Below are 18674 nucleotides of genomic sequence, written 5' to 3' on the forward strand. Positions count from 1 at the left end.
TCCCTCTTGCTGAGCCAGGCTTTAGTTCAAGTAAAGAACATTGGTTACCACCAAGGCATGTGTACCACTACTCTACCTGGAGGGGTGCTGCGTCATACTAGTCATCGATGTATTTCAAAGTGTGACGGCTGGATGAGACTGCTGTTTACATGCAAGAGCTTTGGATTTTGCATGGTGCCTTCTGGTACCATAAAAGTTAGTCCTCAGGGAGGTGACATTCAGGTCAGTACCAGCTCAGGGACTTCTGGGCCCTGGTTATGAAGTACACTGTGTCTTCAGCAATAGGGAATTACCTTCCACCTCTTGGAGGGTAACCAAGAGAACAGCAATAAGCTGTGTGTTTCAGGAAATCTCTTAGAGAGCCCTGACCAACAACTCAAGAGAGGGCACCTCATATCTGGTACTGGAGTGCCATCAGGCCATATGAGAAAAGTTCATTAAAACTATGTATGTATATTTACACACCAAATTATGTGTGTTTTAAATTTTCAGGGGGGTTATTTGTTTATGTGTGTGCTTTCATGGTTTTGGTTTTGTGTTTTTTGGTTTTATTTTGTTTGTTTGTTTGTTTTAAATAGCTGGTGGTATGAAACTTTGTGGCTTTTTCAGACATCCATATTGTTATTTTACAGAACTCCCTCCTTCTCCTTTATTTAAACCTGTCTCCCTCTTTGAGGCCAGTAAGGCTGAAGCACTAGGCCACACCTTAAGCAAACAATGAGCTATGACACACACAACAAGCGCTCTGGCCAGAGGAAACCTGACCCATAAGCCCCAAACCGAAAAATGATGACGTGCAGCCCAGGGCCAACCAAGAAACACCATGGCAGCTAGAGGCAAAAGCCTGCCAACAGCCCCACATATATACCCCAGCCTTCTGTTTACTAAACGAGCTTGACTGTGACTTCCCAGAGTCTGTGTCCTTGCCTCTGCGTCCTCTCACCCACTGCCCCCAGGTATCAGGGCCAGCGAGACCACAGCCACAGGAACACCTCTTCTCTAAGGAGCCCTTCCTTTGCCCATTTCCCCAAGCAGATTACTTGAATCCTGTTATTCCCATTTATCTCCTTCCTCCTCCTTAAGGAGACCCCCTTTTTCCAATTTCCTTTATCAGATCTCTTGTACTCTTAATCGTCTCTCTGCTGGCTGAATCCCTCTATCCTGGCAAAGGTTCATTTTACTTTCCTGAGCTCTGTCCTTACTGTAAGCTACATACTCACATCTGAAGATGTACAAGTAGGAGCCTCCAGTAAGCAAGATGTGGCATTTGCCTTTCTTGGTCTAGGTTATCTCACTCAATATACTCTTTTCTCGTTCAATTCATTTACCTGTAAAGCTAATGATTTCATTTTACTTCGCTGCTTAATAGTATTCCACGGTCCATTTGTACCACATTTACCTTATCCACTCATCAGTTGTAGAACACTGGGTTGTTTCCACTTTGGAGCTATTGTGAATACAACAGCAATGAACATAGCAGAGAAAATATCTGTGGAGTATTATGTCAGGTCCTTCGGGCATATGCCAAGGTGAGAAATAGCTGGGTCGTATGACGGATTTATTTTTAGCATTTTGAAGGTTTTCCACACTGATTTCCATAGTGGCCGCACCAGTCTGCAATCCCACAAGAAGTGAGTAAAGGTTCCCTATGCTCCACTTCCCCTCCAGCATTTATTGTTGGTTGTTTTCTAAATCTCTGCCATTCTGACTGGAGTAAGATAAATTCTCAAAGTTGTTTTCATTTGCATTTCCCTAGTTGTCCCCCCCCACTTTTGTTTAAATAGGTCATTCATTGGGGTTTTTTTTTGTTAGTTTGTTTTGAGCTTTTGTTTTTGAATTCTTTGTATATCATGGATATTAAGCTTCTGTCAGATGTTTAGCTGTCAAAGGTTCTCTCCCACTCTCTCAGCTTCCTCTTCACCCAGCCAGTTGTTTCTTTTGTTACACAAAAGCTTTTAAGTTTCATGAACATACAAATGTCAATTTCTAGCATTAATTCTTAGGTAAATGGAGTCCTATTCAGAAAGTCCTTCCCCACATAAATATCAGGTAGGGGAATGCCTATATTTTCTTCCAGCAGTTTCAGTCTTTCAGGTCTCAGTGTTTCACATTTAGGTCTATGATCAATTTGGAGATAGTTTTGGTACAAAGCGTTTGATATGGGTCTATTATCATTCTTCTGCACAAGGACATCCAGTTTTCACACCATTATTTGTTGAAGTCTCTTTTTTCTGGTGTATACTGTTGACATCTTTCTCAAGTATTGTTTTATAGTTATATGTGGTCATGTTTGGATCTTTGCTTTTGTTCCATTGGTCTACATGTCTATTTTTATGAAAACACCATACTGTTTTTATTACTATGGCTTTGTAATATATCTTAAGATCTGGAATTGTAATTCTTCCAGCACTTCCCCACACTCAAGATTGTCTTGGCTATTGGGGTTCCATATGAAATTTAGGGTTGTTTTCTTCTATTTCTGGGAAGAATGAGATGCAGATTTTATTGGAATTGCACTGAATATGCATTTGGTAGAATGGTCCTTTTTACAATGTTAATTCTACCAACCAATGACTGAGAAATGTCTTTCCATTTTCTACTGTCTTTCTCTGTTTCTTCTGAGGGTTCAAGATTTCATTGTAGAGTTCCTTCACTTCCTTGGTTAGATTTACCTCAAGATGTTTTATTTTCTTGGAGGCTACTGTGAATGGGAATTTGTCCATGACCTCCTTCTCTGTATGTTTGTTGGTGGTGTATAGAAAAACTGTTGAGTTTTACAAGTTGATTTTTTATCCTGCCACATTGTTGAACTTACCATTTCTAGAAGTTTTCTGGTAAAATTTTTGTGATCTCTATTATCTGCAAATAGGGACAGTTTGACATTTTCTTCACCTATTTATAGTGCTTTAGTTTCCTTCTCTTGCATCACTGCTCCATCTAGTACTTTGAGTGCAATGTTGAAAACTAGTGCAGATAATGACCATCCCTGTCTAGTTCCTGACCTCAGTCGGATTGTTTCAAGCTTTTTCCCATTTAGGATGATATCGGCTGTAGGTTTCCTGTATATAGCATTTATTATATTGAGGTATGTGCCCTCTTGCCCAACATTCTCTAAGACCTTTATCATGAAGTCAGGTTGGATTTTATCAATGGCTCTTTCTGCATTTATTGGGGTGATCAAGTAATTTTTAACTTTATGTCCATTTATGTGGTTTATTCCATGTATTGACTTGTGTATGTTGAACCAGCCCTGAATTTCAGGGCTAATGACAATTTTGTCATGTGGATAATCTTTTTGATAAATGTCTGTCTGTATTCTGGCTCCATGTGTTTTATTGAGTATTTTTAAGTCTATGTTCATTGAATATATTAGCCTATAATATTTTTTCTGTCTCTGTCTCTGTCTCTCTCTGTATTTAGTTTGGATATTAAGGTGATATTGGCTTTATAGAAAGAGTTTGGGAGTGTTCCTTCTGTTTCTTTTACTTTTTTTAAAGGGTTTAAGAAGGAATGGCTATAATTTTTTAAATACCCAGGAGAATTCTGCTGTGAATCCATCTGGTCCTAGACTTTTCTTTTTTCTATTATTTCGATCACTTCACTTGTGTCTATTTAAGCTGTTGAATTTCTCTTGATTAATTTTGGTTGTTGAGCTGAATCTAGAAAATCATCCATTTCTTGCATATTTTTTCCAGCTTCATGGAATACTCATATATTTGTGCTTGTGTTTACTTTTTAAGGTAAGCATTTACAACCAAACATTTCCCTTGGGAACTTTCTTTCAGTGTGTCCCAGAGGTTCGCTGCGTTGTGCTTTCATTTTTATAGTTCCAGAAGTTTTTCTTTCTTTCTTGATTTCTTGTTTGACATATCCACCATGTAGTAATGAGTTGCTTAATCTCCCCGAGTTTGTGTAGTTACAAGGAACTTGTCTGCTGCAAACTAAGCTTTACTGCACTGTGGTCACATCAGACATAAGAAGTGCTTTCAATCCTTTTGAATCTGTAAAAATTTGCTTTGTGTTCTATGATGTTATCTATTTCAGAAGAGCTCCCATATGGTACTGAGCAGAATGTATATTCCTTGGTGTTTGGATAAACAATTCTGCTAAATCCATTTGTTGTACGGGGTCAGTGAATTCTGGGGTCAGTGAATTCTGAGTTATTCATTTTTTTGTCCAGATGACTTGTCTATTAAACAAAGTGGGGTAATGAAGTCACTGTTCGAACACAGTCCAAGAATGGAGTCAGCAAGGAGAATTCTGTGTGTTTGGGAGAAAATTCCAAGAAAACAAGACAAGACAAGTCCTGTGATCTTAGTTGTTTTCAAAATCATGCAATTGTTCTCAGAATGTGGTTTCATGCCCTTGCTAGGTACAGCAGGTAAGAGTGAGTTTGCTTTCAATTTTTTATCACAACTGGCTATTGTTATTGGTTTGTGCAGCTTGTCTTTTTGATTACATACTTTCCTCATGTGACTTAATCCTCAGAGTATAAGTTGCTCGTAATAAAGTTAGCCATGCACGAGACTTTAATCTGCCTTTGTTTTAGATTCCTAGATGTAGCATGAATCTTAAAAGGTCTTATTAATAAAAACAAGCCCAGGGCCAGGTATTGGTGTGAACGCTGAAAGATCAGAGAAGCAGAACAAGCCACAGCTACCTCACCTTGTCAGTTCCTCAGTTGATCCTGTTTCCTCAGACTGGAAGCCTCTGAGTCCTCATCCAATGGGTCTCAGCTGAACTGCTGCTCAAAAGCCTAAAAGCTTAACCAGCTCTAGTTTCTGGTTCCTGCCATTACTTCCTAGAATTAAAGGTATGAGTCACTATGCCTGCCTGTTTCCAGTGTGGCCTTGAACTCACAGAGATCCAGATGGATCTCTGCCTCTGGAATGCTAGGATTAAAAGTGTGTGCTACCACTGCCTAACCTCTATGTTTAATATTATGGCTGTTCTGTTCTCTGACCCCCAAGATAAGTTATTGGGGTGCACAATATTTTGGGAAACACAATGTCACCATATTTTACCTTTTTTTGTCTAAAATTTTAAAAAAGCTTATAATACAAGAAAAACTATATCCAATAAGTATATACAATATATACAGTCAAGAATTACATTAACAATGTTTAATCCATTAACATTCGAAATTCAGACAAAAAACTCCATTAAATATATTAACAATGTATTTAGATTCCTCACAGCTCCAATTAGAGAAGTAAACACCTATTAACAAACTGTTGTTAATCTGTGCTTTAATTCCAGTACTAGATTTTAATGAATTTGGGCATTCCTTAGTTTGATATATACATGTTTAGGATAGGAATGTCTTCTTGATTAGCTGTTCCTTTGATCAGAATGAAAGGTCATTCTTATCCTCTTCTGATTAGTTGCAGTTTGAAGTCTATTTTGTCATGTTAGGACGATGATGCCTGCTTCCTAACTGATGCCATTTGACTACAGAACTTTTGTCCATCCTTCTACACTAAAACAGTGCCTATCTTTAAAATTATGCTGTTTGCGGCTGGAGAGATGGCTCAGCGGTTAAGAGCACCTGCTGCTCTTCCAGAGGTCCTGAATTCAACTCCCAGCAACCACATGGTGGGTCACAACCATCTATAGTGCAGTCCGGTGCCCGCTGCTGGCATGAACTCAGACATGCAGATAGAGCACTCATGTACATAAAATAAATAAATCTTTAAAAAAAAAAAAAACTATACTGTTTCTTGGAGGCAGCAGATAGATGGATTCTGTTTTCTGATCTATTCAGTCAGTCTGTGTTTTTTGACTGAAGAAATGAGGCCATAGATATTTGAAGTTATTATTTAAATGTGTGTGTTGTGGTCATTGTGTTGTTGATTTTGGGTGTTGTGTTCTCAGTGGTATTCTGTTTTCAGCACTATGGCTTCATATTTCTTCCCACAGTTTCTCTGCTATGCACATTCTTTCCACATAATATTTCCTCTATTTTTCTTAGGTTTGGTCTGTTGGATACAGATTTCTTAGGTTGTTTATGTCATGAAAAAAGTGCCTTTCTCCTTCAATCATGGCAGATAACTTTGCTGGATATATTATTTTAGATTGGCTGTCACTGTCCTTTAGGACTTGGAATGCTCCAGGCTCTTTGGTTTTCAGTTTCCTTTGAGAAGTCAGCTGTTACTCTGATGGGTTTTCCTGTATTCGTGACGTCTTATTTTTCAGAGCTTTCAATACACTCTCTTTGTTACATACAGTTAGTGTTTTAACTATAATATGCTGTGGGGATTTTCTTTCTGGTTTTGTCTATTTGTTCTTTGTGCTTCTTGCATCTGTATGATGTGTCTTTCTCCTTAGTTAGGGAGAGTTTTCTTCTATGGTTCTGTTGAAGATCTAGCCTATGCCACTGACTTGGGATTCTTCTCCCTCTTCTATGCCTATACTTGGAAAGTTTGTTTTGTTCACAATGTCCCATATTTCCTGTGTGTTCCTTTCCTGTGTGTGTGGTTTTGTTTTTTAATTTTTCATGTTCCTTGCTTATTTGGTCTAGATCCTCCAGTTAACCTTCAAGACCCAACATTCCATCTTGCTGATTCATTTACTTTTAAGGCTTTCCTTTGGAATTTCTAGGTGAGCTATTGGGTTTTTCAATTCAATCTTGATTTCAGGTTGAGTCCACTTCAATGTTGCTCTTTACTGAGTTCCATTTTCATAGCCTGTATCATCTTTGTCATTTCCATCAGACATTGTGTTTTCTTGGGCATCAATCAGGCATTTATTCTCCTTATACTCTTTCTTCTTCATTTCATTGAACTGTTTCTCTGTGTCTTCTTTACACTCCTTGAATTATTTGACATAATGTTTCCTGTGTTTTAATTTTAATTATGATTGTTCCTTTCATTTAGGTAATTCTCATGGGCAAGCATTTCCACAGGACTGGTAGGGAAGATGCTGGCTTGGTCCTGTGTTGGCATTCCTGTGATGAGAGCACACTGAACCCTGGAGGAGGACACGGGGAAGTCTGGGTATGGAGCAAGGCGGCGGGGTGGACTTCATGATCTTTATCCTTCCATTTGTTAACACTCATGTGGTTTCCATATTTTGGTACTGTGAATAATGCTATAATGAGTATGGGAGTGAGAAGATCTCTTCAGCATACTGAATTCACTTTCTGGATAACTGATCACGTGGTAATTTTGATATATCCATGAGAAGCCTCCATACTCTTTTATGTAATGCTATCCTAATATAAATTGCCATCAGTTATATATAGAGCTCACTTCTGTCCATATATATCTTACTAACACTTATCTTTTAACTTCTCCATAATAACCATTCTGGCAAGTATGGTGTAATATCTCATTACAACTTTAACGCACATTTCTCTGATGATTATTAACAATAAATATTAAGCCTTTGGCCATTTATATGTCCTCTTTAAAATATTCACTCAAGCGCTTTACCAGTTTTAAAAATTAGGTTAATACTTTTCTCATTATTCAGTTTTTATAAATTTTGGTATTAATCACTATTAAATGTATAGTAGGTATTTTTCCAATTTATTTTTTTGTTTGTTTGTTTGAATGTTTTTTGAGACAGGGTATTTTAGCCCTGACTGTCCTGGAACTCTCTCTGTAGACCAGGCTGGATTCAAACTCAGGGACTCCCCTATCTCTGTCTCCTGGGTGTTGGGATTAAAGGGGTGTGCCACGAGACCTGGCTGAACCTCTATTCATGACAGGCAGTGACTTTACCAGATTTTCCTGAGAAGGGAATGGCAGGCTCACTTCTACAGCAGTCATGCTGAACTGGTTTCTTCTCTCTTAAATCCTTGGTTGAATTCACTATTGAACCCACCTACTCTTGGAATACTCTTAGCAAAAAGGTTTTTAGGTAAAAATGCAACTTCTTTACGAAGAACTTTTGGTCATCTATGGCCCGTTTTTTCTCCTTGCCTTGCTGACCAGCTGGCTCTCAATTCCTGGGTTCTAATGATCCTCTGTCTCATGCACCCAGGTAGCAAGGGCTGCAAGCTCATACTGGATGTGTTTCCTGAGTGAGCTTTGCTACTTTGTGCTTCCAGATAAAGCTTTTCCTCCACACTGCCCCATTCACATGCACACATTTATTCCTAATACCACTGTTCCCATTCCTTTGAGGTCTGTGCCACTTGCTACACGTCCGGATATTGTTACTTTCATCTTCTTTCCCTTTTCAATCAATCAGACTAGATTCCATCTCTGTAATGAAAAAGCCAGCTTTTCCCAAGTCCAGATGTCAGCACGAGGTACAATCTTGGCTGCCTCTAGAACACAGCTTCTCTGTGCTCTCAGGAAACACTTCTCAGAAGATTTCACCTCATTGATGCGGGTCTCTTCTTAATTACTGATGATTTCTTAGTGCCAGCTGATCAACATCAAGTATCCCAGCAAAGTAAAATATCACTTTAGTAATTCTGATATCTTGTTAATCACAGCTGATTCTAACCAGAACCACGGGATCTTAATTCAAAATAACAAATGGCCCTAAAGATAGAGTCTTTAAACTTTCCTCTGAAACTGTGCAAGGCAGGCCTCCATCTTCTGCACTTCTCTCCACATTCTTATCTTCCAAGTTCCTAAAAAGCATCTCACTGAGCTCTCAACACTCAATGGCTCTTCTAGCCCAAAGTTCCAAAGTCCTTCCATAATCCTCCCCAAACATGGTCAGGTCTGTCCCAGCAGTGTCCCACTATGCCGGTACCAACTTGTCCTAGTTAGGATTCCTGTTGCTGCTGTAAGGAAACACCATGACCAAGGAGCAAGCTGGGGAGGAATGGCGTACACTTCAGCATTGCTGTTCATGACTGGAGGAAGTCAGGACAGGAACTCAAAACAGGGCAGGATCCCAGAAGCAAGAGCTAATGCAGAGGCCATGGAAGGGAGATGCTTACTGGCTTGCTTCCCCAACTTTTTATAGAACCCATACCAATCGCCCAGGGATGGCCCCACCCACCATGGGCTATGAACTCCCACACTGATCTCTAAATGAGAAAATGCCTTACAGCTGGATCTCATGGAGGCATTTCCTCTGCTGACACTAGCTTGTGTCAAGTTGACACAAAAGCAGCCAGTACCGGTTTCGTTATTGGGTTTCTATTTTGCTAATTTCCGCTTGCATTTTTACCGCTTTCTTTCTTCTGCATACTTGGGATTCCAGTCTGCTATTCTTTCTCATTTCATTAAATGGAAACTGAGCTCACTGATTAGAGAACGTTCTTCTTTTCTTACGCAGGCATTTAGTTCTGCTCATTTACCTAAGTAATGAGTTAGCAGCAGCAGAGGACATCTGAAACACGTGCTTTTATTTTCAGTCCAGCTCCTTACTCCGGGACTGTGGGAGGCTGGGTGAGCAGAGAGCATTCTCCCTGCAGTTCTCTCCACACCAGCACTCCCTCCTGAAATCCACTGATCCCCTGGACTGTTTGTTCTGTCACCTCACAGAGTTTACTGCTCTTTGTATGATCCCCTGCCCTAAGCTGCCATCTGGAAATCCTTCGGTCAAGTCCTCTGAGACAATCGTGGCAGGTTTCTGTTAGTTTCTCAAATCTCAGGGATCGTTGTTCTCTGTTGACTGGTATCCAGAATGAAAAAAAAAAAAAAAAAAAAAAGGGTCTCTCTACTTAGCCCTGGCTGTCATGGTACTATGTAGACCAGCATGGTCTCAAACTCACAGATATCTGCCTCTGCCTCCTGAGTGTAAGAATTAAAGGCGTGCTCCACCATGAGGTACCTGAAGTATTTTCTTCCTGTATCCTGTCTGTTGAAGGGTTGGTCCCTGCTATGATACTTTAGGGGAAGGATCAAGTGCTGTTTGTGTCATTATAAACCCACAGTGTCTACATGTTTGATGTGTTTTAATCCTTTTCAGTGAATTCTCTTTTTCTTACTCTAAGCATTTGAACTAAACTACTAGTAGCAGTCACTTCCTGGGGATTTTGAGTGCTCTGACGGTTCCCTGTAGCTGCTTTAGTGACAAGTGATAGGGAAGCACTCGATCTGAGCAGGAGGGGTTAACTGTACACTTTCATTTCCTGGATTTGTTTTTAAGGGGAGCAAGAGAAAGACACTTCATATTTACAAGTGACAAACCCAACTACTTTGGCAGAGGCCAGTTCTGCTGCAGGAGAGTTGCTGGCACTCAAGGTTTACATGGAGCCTCAGCTCTTAGTTTACCTAACTGGACATTTGCAGACACAGTCCAGTGGACCCGGCTTTCTCAAGCGGACTCACACTGATATGATAAAGAAGTTTAAGAAGACAGTTTCCTAAGCGATACTGTTTGACGTCAGCAGACTCTCCCGATTTGTAGAAACAAGAATCATCACAAAGGAAGTTGAAGCTCAGTTAAGACTGAAATTTCAAAGTGGAACTGAACCAAGGTGGACACAATAGTAGAATAACAAAAGTCTTCCATTTAGTCCCAATCTTTTGCCCTCTGGCCCTTTGCTTAAGTTAAAGAGTCACGATGGCCCAATTTTTGTTACTAATGTACTAAAATATTTGACATTTCTTAGTTTTGCTGAGTAACTTCACAGTCTCCCCACCCCAACAACTTCTAAATCCTTTGATTCTTTAAGGTACAAGAAATTATTAATCTAAGAATAGATCATTTAATCCAAGTGTGTGGCTGCCTACACAGAAATTAACGTATAGCAATTTTATGCCATTTACCTTAATTTGTAAAATGCAAAACCGTATGTTAAAAGAGACTTTTTAATATCATGTCAAAAGTAAACATATTTAAGGTGACTACTCTGAACATTGTATTTTACAGGTCCCAAATCACTGCATTAAAAATTACATATTATAACGAAGAAAACACAATTTTTAAGGGGCACTTGATATATTTACCGTTTTATAAATATATTAGTAATTGGTTAAAAACACTAGCAGAAGGCAAAGATGTTAAGCGTAAAGCTTGAGTTTCATAAACCTTGACTTCCATAGCTTTCCAAAAGATTGGCATGCTCAACACAGCTCCACTTCGCTCTCATTTGAGCACAAAAAAAGTACCACAAGTCACTTTCCATCTAAGTGAATACACTGTATGGAGAACTCTGTGAACTAGCTTTAATAGGAGTCTAGAAGTTTCCACCTGTTAGCAGGCCACACCAAAAGCCCTTGCTATAAACTTCAGAAGAACCTTCCCAGCAAATGAAGCTGTCCAGCCATACATTTACTGTAGCTGTTATTTTATCACAGATAATAATTCTTTTAAATACCACCAAACAGAATTTGGAGCCATCTCAAATACTCAGAGAGGACAAAGTCATCTGGTAATCTTGTTTTGTCTTTAGTGAGCACAATTTTGAGTGATCATAAAAATCCCACAAATGGTTGTTGTAACAGTTGTGCACAATCTGTTCATCCCATGGCATTTCTACATTCAGCATTAGAAGGGACTAGAAAAACATTCATCTCAAGATTTTCAGGCCAAGGTTACAGGGAATGAATAAAAATATGTGGTTACATATGGTCTCGGTTTATACTAGATGTTCTGGTAGATCGATAATTGAAAATATAAGGCCATATCTTCTCCTTTAGCTTTAGGCTCTGGTCCTCAGAACACAATTATGCCTCATCAGTCATTTCAGACACAATATACCCCCAGGCTCTCTTTCTTTAAGTTACACTAAATAAGAACGGTGATTTGATTTTTTTGAACCAAAGTTTGCACTAATTTTCTAGCAATTTGCATAGAGTAGGATTTCCTTTGATAGTAATAATGACCATTCACTTCACTCCTGCTGTGGTTTCAAAACTGGGGAAAGCACCTGCCCAAATCTGCCTTAGTTAACAGACTGAAAAGTAATTGGCCTGCTTGAGATAGTAAGTGGCAGAGCCAAGGACCAAACTGGAGGCGACGAGGGAGCTCTGGCGCCTACTCGCTGCCCCCACCAGCACAGTCTTATGTCACTCAGAAACATTTGTTCTTTTTCCTGAAAGGAAAGCAACATGACTCACTAAGCGGGAACCTTGAAGAGACCCAACCAGATGAAGCATAAAGAGAGCTTCCATCTTCCCTATTTATTTCGTCGCTGGGCTGCCATGCAACGGCTTTGTAATCAGTACGAGAAAAAGTGAAGGACAGGCTACTCTGCTGTCAAGTCAAAAGGCAACACAAGCACTCCCTTTCCAAGCACAGTGTGGTATGAGTTAAAGCTACACAACACACAAGAAAGGCAGCACACAGGTATCTTATAGTAACCTCTCTCTCTATCACATGGATGCAAGAATTAGCCCCTAACTGTCACCCGAGGAGAAATGAAAAGCTACCGCAAAGAAGCTAGGACCGTCATCATTTCTAAAAGGATTGTAAAATGGTTGTAAGTGAGCTCTGAGGTACCAGGCAAATTTGTGGCATACAGTGTCTTTTCACTTTATATACTCAGATTAGTCAGCGTAATGACCACACTCCTTTTGTAAAGCAAATGCTCCTAGGACACAGTGAGGAGAGAGTAGTTGAAACTCAAAGCATCATCTATATGCAATGCTTTCTAAGTTAAAATTTAAGTGATTCTTGTCACATCAGTTTCATAACTCATGTTTTTATAAGTATTAGCAATGAAAATGTAAAACAAACTTTTCAAAGTTTATCATTTTAAAATAAGGATTCAATTTCAGAAAAAAGTAGATTGTTTTCTAAAACTGGTGTTTAGTTTATCAAATACTAGCTGACTTCTGTACTTATCCAACTATTCCTCATCAACTACATTTAGCAATATCAGAAAGCCAGGCGCCAACTGGAAAATGCCCATAAGCCCAGCAACTCAGGAGAATGAGGTGGATCCAGAACCTATGATGTCAAGACCAGCTGGGCAACAGAAGAAGATATGGCTTCAAAACAATGAACTAAACATAGTGCAACAGGTCTGTATTCCTGCTAGTCCATGGCTAATGCAGGGGAGCCACAAGTTCAAGGGCTTCCGGAGCTACATATTGAGTTCAAGGCCAGTCGTGCCACTACATAAAAAGCAGAAAGATGGCTTGGGATATAGTTCAGTGTTGGAATGCCTGCCTAGAAATAGGAAGATGGCTGATGGTGACAGTTACCTTTGTAATACTCAGAAACATGAGGGAAACAGAGCTTTGATACTTACTTTGGTGAGGTGAATGACTCCTTTGGAAGTAACTGAACAACCCATGAAGCCGACATACTGGAGTTCAGGGCAGTGCTCGGCAAAGGCCTTCACTGACTGGTCTGTCACCTAGGGAAGAAACATGAAGGAAGTTAATTGAGATGGTCTCCCATGAACTCATGATCTGATACCTATCCAAGTCTGCTTCACAGTGGCTCCTTAACCTTTGCAATGGGTCATCTGAATCAGCACACACACATGCTGCAATGTCATCTGTGTGACTAAGAATTACTTCCTTCACCTTACATCCCTTATCTTCCATCTTTTCATACTTCTGTAGAGAAACAAAAGATACATTGACAACAGCTACTCCAATTCTTGTCCTGTGTCTCTTCCTCTCTCTGCTCTTCACATTTTTATTGACACTATTTCATGCTATAAAATTCACCCTTTAAAGGTTCAGCTCAGTGATTAGTAATGTATTTATAAAGCTGGGCAGATAATCAATACCTAACTCCACACATTCATTCCAACTGTCCTTCCCTGGATCACTGACTTTTACTATACCATATGCTCTCCCCAAAATACCAACTATAGAGCTTGGGACTTCTCAGTCTCAGAACAATGTACGTCAACTCCCTGTAAGACTTCCTTGGTGAAAACAGAAATCTCCTAACGGTCTTATTTCTCTGGAGAGCCCCCATGCGGTGAACACTGACATCCTCTGGGGGACTACAGCAAACTTACAAGTAAAAGGGATGGAACCCCACAGTCTGCACTTTTAATAAGCCCCAAGTGACTCTCAAGTCATTCAAAAGTCAGAGGCCCCTGTGATGCAAAGAACTTACAGTATTAGTTCTGGATATTTCTAACTAGCTTTCCTTTAAAAATGAAAGGCAGAATGAAACTCCATTTCTGTCTCAATCATCTCGAAAACTTTTCTCCACATATAAAAATTATCTTTCTGTAATTACGTGAATTTTTTCTTTAAAGTTGAACTTATAAAAAAAAAAAGTCCAAACACATGGTAACACATGAGTACTCTAAATTCACTTTCTTCATCCAAAATGAAATCAAACATGTTTGTTAGATTTCAGACAACAACGATATCCATTGTTTTATCATTAGTTCTAGTATGAGTGACTCTTATCTGCATCTTCTTTATGTGCTACAGACAGTGGGAAATAGAAGAATGTGAACAGCATTAATTCTGAAACAATCACAGGAACATTTCCCCTAAAGTAACGACATCAACAGCATCCTTGGCAAGTCTGATAAAAGATTAATTCTGCCGTCAAAAGTAAAGTATGCTTAAGCATATTAAGACTAAGGGTGCCATTGATAAATTAAAAATGGACTTGCCTTACACTCGGCTTTCTAAATACATTATGTTAACATGGAATACATAAGGCACTAAAATCGCTGGAAGCATCAATGAAACACAACCTTTAATTAAAAACCAAAGAGAAAGGTTACAGGGGTTAAGTACATGGTCAGTAAGTTAAATGCCCTGCTCAATCTCAGACTGGCATCGAGTCTTTTTTTTTTTTTTTAAGAGGTTGGAAAGAAGAGGAACTCAGATAAGGATAAAGAAGACAAGAGAACTCAGATCCCAGGACCCTGAGCTTTTAAAGAGGGAAGGGAATAGTCACAAGTTCTGTTGGTAGGCCTTTCTCTTTTAGCTGAAGCCACTGGACTAAGACAACTGAGATGGGCCTCCAGCATCAGCAGAGCCTGATGAATCTGCAGAATGAGAGCAGACTGAAGCCCTCAAGTGTAGAAACTCTGATCGGGTACGTTTGTTTTAGAAGACTAATAAAATGACCTTCAAGTCAGAGGTCATCTATTCCCCTACAAAGACCAGCGTCTTAGCTAGGGTTTCTTTGCTGCGATGAAACGCCATGACCAAAAAGCAGCTTGGGGAGGAAAGGGCTTACTTGGCTCACACTTCTACATTTTTGTTCATCACTGAAGGAAGTCAAGACAGGAACTCAAACAGGGTGGGAACCTGGAGGCAGGAGCTGATGCAGGGGTGCTGCTTACCGGCTTGCGCCACATGCCTTGCTCAATCTGCTTCGTTATAGAACCCAGGACCACCAGACCAGGAATGGCACCACTCACCATAGGCTGTGAACTCCTCCATTGATCACAAATTGTGAAAATGCCTTACAGCTGGATCTCATGGAGGCATTTCCTCAACTGAGGCTCCTTCCTCTCTGATGACTCGTTTGTGTCAAGGTGACCATGTTTCTGGGAGGATTGTGGAAGGACTTTGGAATTTGGGGACTACAAGAGCCATTGAGTGTTAAGAGTTCTGTGAAATGTTCTGTGGGAGATTGAAAGATAAAAATATTGAGAGCAGTGAGAAGTAACCCAACCCCTTTGGAGGAGTCCAGAAGATGGTGAGTGGATCCCAGCATTGGGCAGTGGAATTTGGTTTTGATTTTATTTCATTGTGACTGTGCCCTGATTGTTTTCCTCATGAAATAAGAAAGCATTTTACTGGAGCCCACAGGTGAGAGACTCTGAATTCTAAAAGGCTGGATTTTAAAAGAGATTGGCTATTTTAAAGGGACTGAAATTTTATTGTGCTTAAATTTTGTAAAAATTGTGAGACTTTTAAAATTATTTATGATTTTTTTAATGTGAGATCTTGGGGATGAATAATAAAGGAAGGGATGTGACTTAATTGTGATGTGTTTGTGTGTCGAGTTGACAGGGGATCAGTTGTGTTGGCTGCTTTCGTGTGTGAACTTGACACAAGCTAGAGTGATCAGAGAAAAAAGAGGCTCAGCTGAGGAAATGCCCCCATGAGATCCAGCTGTAAGGCATTTTCTCAATTAGTGATCAATAGAGTAGGGCCCAGCCATGGTGGGTGGTGCCATCCTGGGATGGTGGTCCTGGGTTCTATAACGCGCCCCCACCTCCACAAAAAAAGAAAGCAGGTTGAGCAAGGAATGTGGAGCAAGTCAGCAAGCAGCTCCCCTCCATGGCCTCTGCAACACTCCTGCCTCCAGGATCCAGCCCTGTTTGAGCTCCTGTCCTGACTTCCTTCAGTGCTGAACAGCACTGCTGAAGTGTAAGCCTAATAATAAATCCTTTCCTCTCCAACTTGCTTTTTGGTCATGGTGTTTCATTGCAGCAACAGAAACCCTAACTCACAGTCAGTGAGTGGCCTGGGGCAGAAGTTCAGGCATAAACCCAAGTATAGATTATAGGAAGGGAAGTATTCGTGGGTCTCAGCTTCTCTGGAATCCTCAAGTCTGGGTGCTTAGCTTTAAGTCTCACATGGATGCCCCATCCCTTTGGGTCACTTCTCTGTATTATGTCTATCTCACTACAGAGAAAACAATGGGTACTTACTTCTCAGAGTAAAATATGAGCGCAAGGACAATGCAAGTAAAATGCTGTGAACAGTAAGAAATCGTAATTTCTCACTAGCTGTTAACTAGCATCATCACTCCTGATCACATTTCTTCTGTCTTGTGATTCACAGCCAGAACTAAGGAGTAATAATTCAAAACCAGCAGAACTAAAGGATGCTACTTTATTCCGCCACTCTCTCTGGAGATCCCAGTCTCCATCTGGGAGCACTAGATTACAAGTGGAACTGGGAGGTAACGGTGATGGAGACAGGTGAAAATCCGCTGCTGTCAACTCAGCAACACACCAGACTCAGAGGGGACTCCTGGTTCCCTGGCTAGAGATCTGCACCGTTTGATTTTAAAAGAGCCTCCAGAGAGTCCGATGTTCAGGTTCTGGTTAACAAGGTCAAATGGACCTTCAGTGAGGTCTGGTTCTTCTGACCAGCCTTATTGAGTCATCCTCATCTTGGAATTTGCTCAAATTGCAGAACCTGGATCCTGCTAACTACATGCTATCCCGTTATGCACTTAATCCAATCTTCAGGTGACTGTCGTGTACCTTATACCTTGAGAAAAACTGCCCAGGGGATGAAGATTATCTCTGGGGCTTAGAAGACAAAAAACTGAATAGCTCTGTCCTAATTCACAGAAGATGGAGGATTTTTAAAATAACATATTGAGGTACAATTTCCCCATTTTAAAAGTAAATTCCTGGCATGAAAACACCAAAAAACTTACTTACTTTTTTTCTTCACTGTAATTCCAAAATGCATCATTGTGCTGAATAAATGCACTTGTTTTAAAAGATAAAACCGCATAACTAAGTATAGGTCCTATCATTTTATCAAGATAAGACCATTATGCAGCCAATCCTCTTTACTCTTTTGTGTCCACATAGGTCAAGCTCTGCTCCAGGCCCAGACTCTGGCAACATATTGTCTATCTTTAGACCTCTGCCTCATCTAGAAACCTTCCTATGAGTCCATCCTAGGTAGCCTTTTCTGCAATTGGTTTCCTATGAAAATGTTCTTGAGATTTACCCATATGTGTGCGTACATACATCTGTATTTCAGTAGAACTGTCACTGCTGTATAGAATGCCTATATATATATACATATTACATATTATATATACATTATATATATATATATATTACATTTGACCAGGTGATAAATATGTGAAATCCTTTCTAATTTAGGATTTTGAAAGATGCTGTCCCTTACATAAAAGTCTTTGTATGGAACTATATTTTTATTTGAGTAAATGTCTCTGAGAAGAACTGATAACTCAGTACATGTCTGATTCTTATCAGTTAAAGAATCAGATTGTCTTACTAAGTTGAAGGAGATTTTACATATTCTATATACAAATCATTTCTAAGCTATGCCCTGTCTTTTCATTTTCTTAATGATGGTATCTCTAATATCAAGGTCCATGGCATTCTTTGCATTAATATTTATGCCGGGTGTGCAGTAAGGATAAGGGTTCACTTTTAATATAAGTCTATCCAATTTTCTCAGCATCCTTTGTCAAAATCACTACACATCACTACGGAATTTTAGGTTTCCAACCTGTGATTCATTTATTTAGAGAAGACAGACTATGGAAAAACAAGGTGGAGAGTGAGAATTAGTGTACAAACACAGACATGACTCTGGGTTGTGGAAGCATGAAGTCAGTTTGCAAATCAGACGCCGAGCTTTGAGTCAAAGCTATTGGGAGAACAAGGGGGAAGATGCCAGACTCAGCATGATTCCCATAACACAGGGGGAACATGACTGGCCTCCTTAACCGGGCATGCTAACCAAGTAAGCAAAAAAGGACAAGGGTCCATTCGGTCTCCATCAGGAAAGTGCTGCTGCTAACAATGTCTGCTGCACCCTCTTGAGTCAAGAGGATCATGAACAAATATAACCATATGCAAAGACACAGGCAGGGCTTCAGTTCAGAACCCTAAAGGGACTTTGTCTAACTGCTAACCTTGAAACCAGAAACGCAGGGTTAACGTGAACAAAGGAAGGCAGTGATGTTTCTCGTGAATTCTTAGGGGGTACACTCAATCAGAAATCGCTCTGAGGGTGGTTTTTGTGAGTTCTGGTCTGAAATCTCGGCTGCTGTGGGGGAGCCCCAACAGAAGACAAAAGTAATGGGTTTACATAATCTTGAGGAGACAACTAGACTAGCCAGTGTGGCAGAAATGGCCTCATGTGACTAAAATT

The 18674-nt window shown here is 40.0% G+C and overlaps 1 protein-coding gene across 1 annotated transcript in view; it reads right to left on the bottom strand.

Annotated features, from left to right (window-relative positions):
• The window catches only part of Fbxl17 (F-box and leucine rich repeat protein 17), a 450353-nt gene that overhangs the window by 305983 nt on the left and 125696 nt on the right, over nucleotides 1-18674 (bottom strand). Inside the window, exon 5 of the mRNA XM_028874005.2 lies at nucleotides 13112-13219. Coding sequence (XP_028729838.1) covers nucleotides 13112-13219 — 108 coding nt within the window. The remainder of the gene's footprint in view (nucleotides 1-13111; nucleotides 13220-18674) is intronic.

The sequence above is a fragment of the Peromyscus leucopus genome, chromosome 13, assembly GCF_004664715.2.
Source record: "Peromyscus leucopus breed LL Stock chromosome 13, UCI_PerLeu_2.1, whole genome shotgun sequence".
NCBI classification, from domain to species: domain Eukaryota; kingdom Metazoa; phylum Chordata; class Mammalia; order Rodentia; family Cricetidae; genus Peromyscus; species Peromyscus leucopus.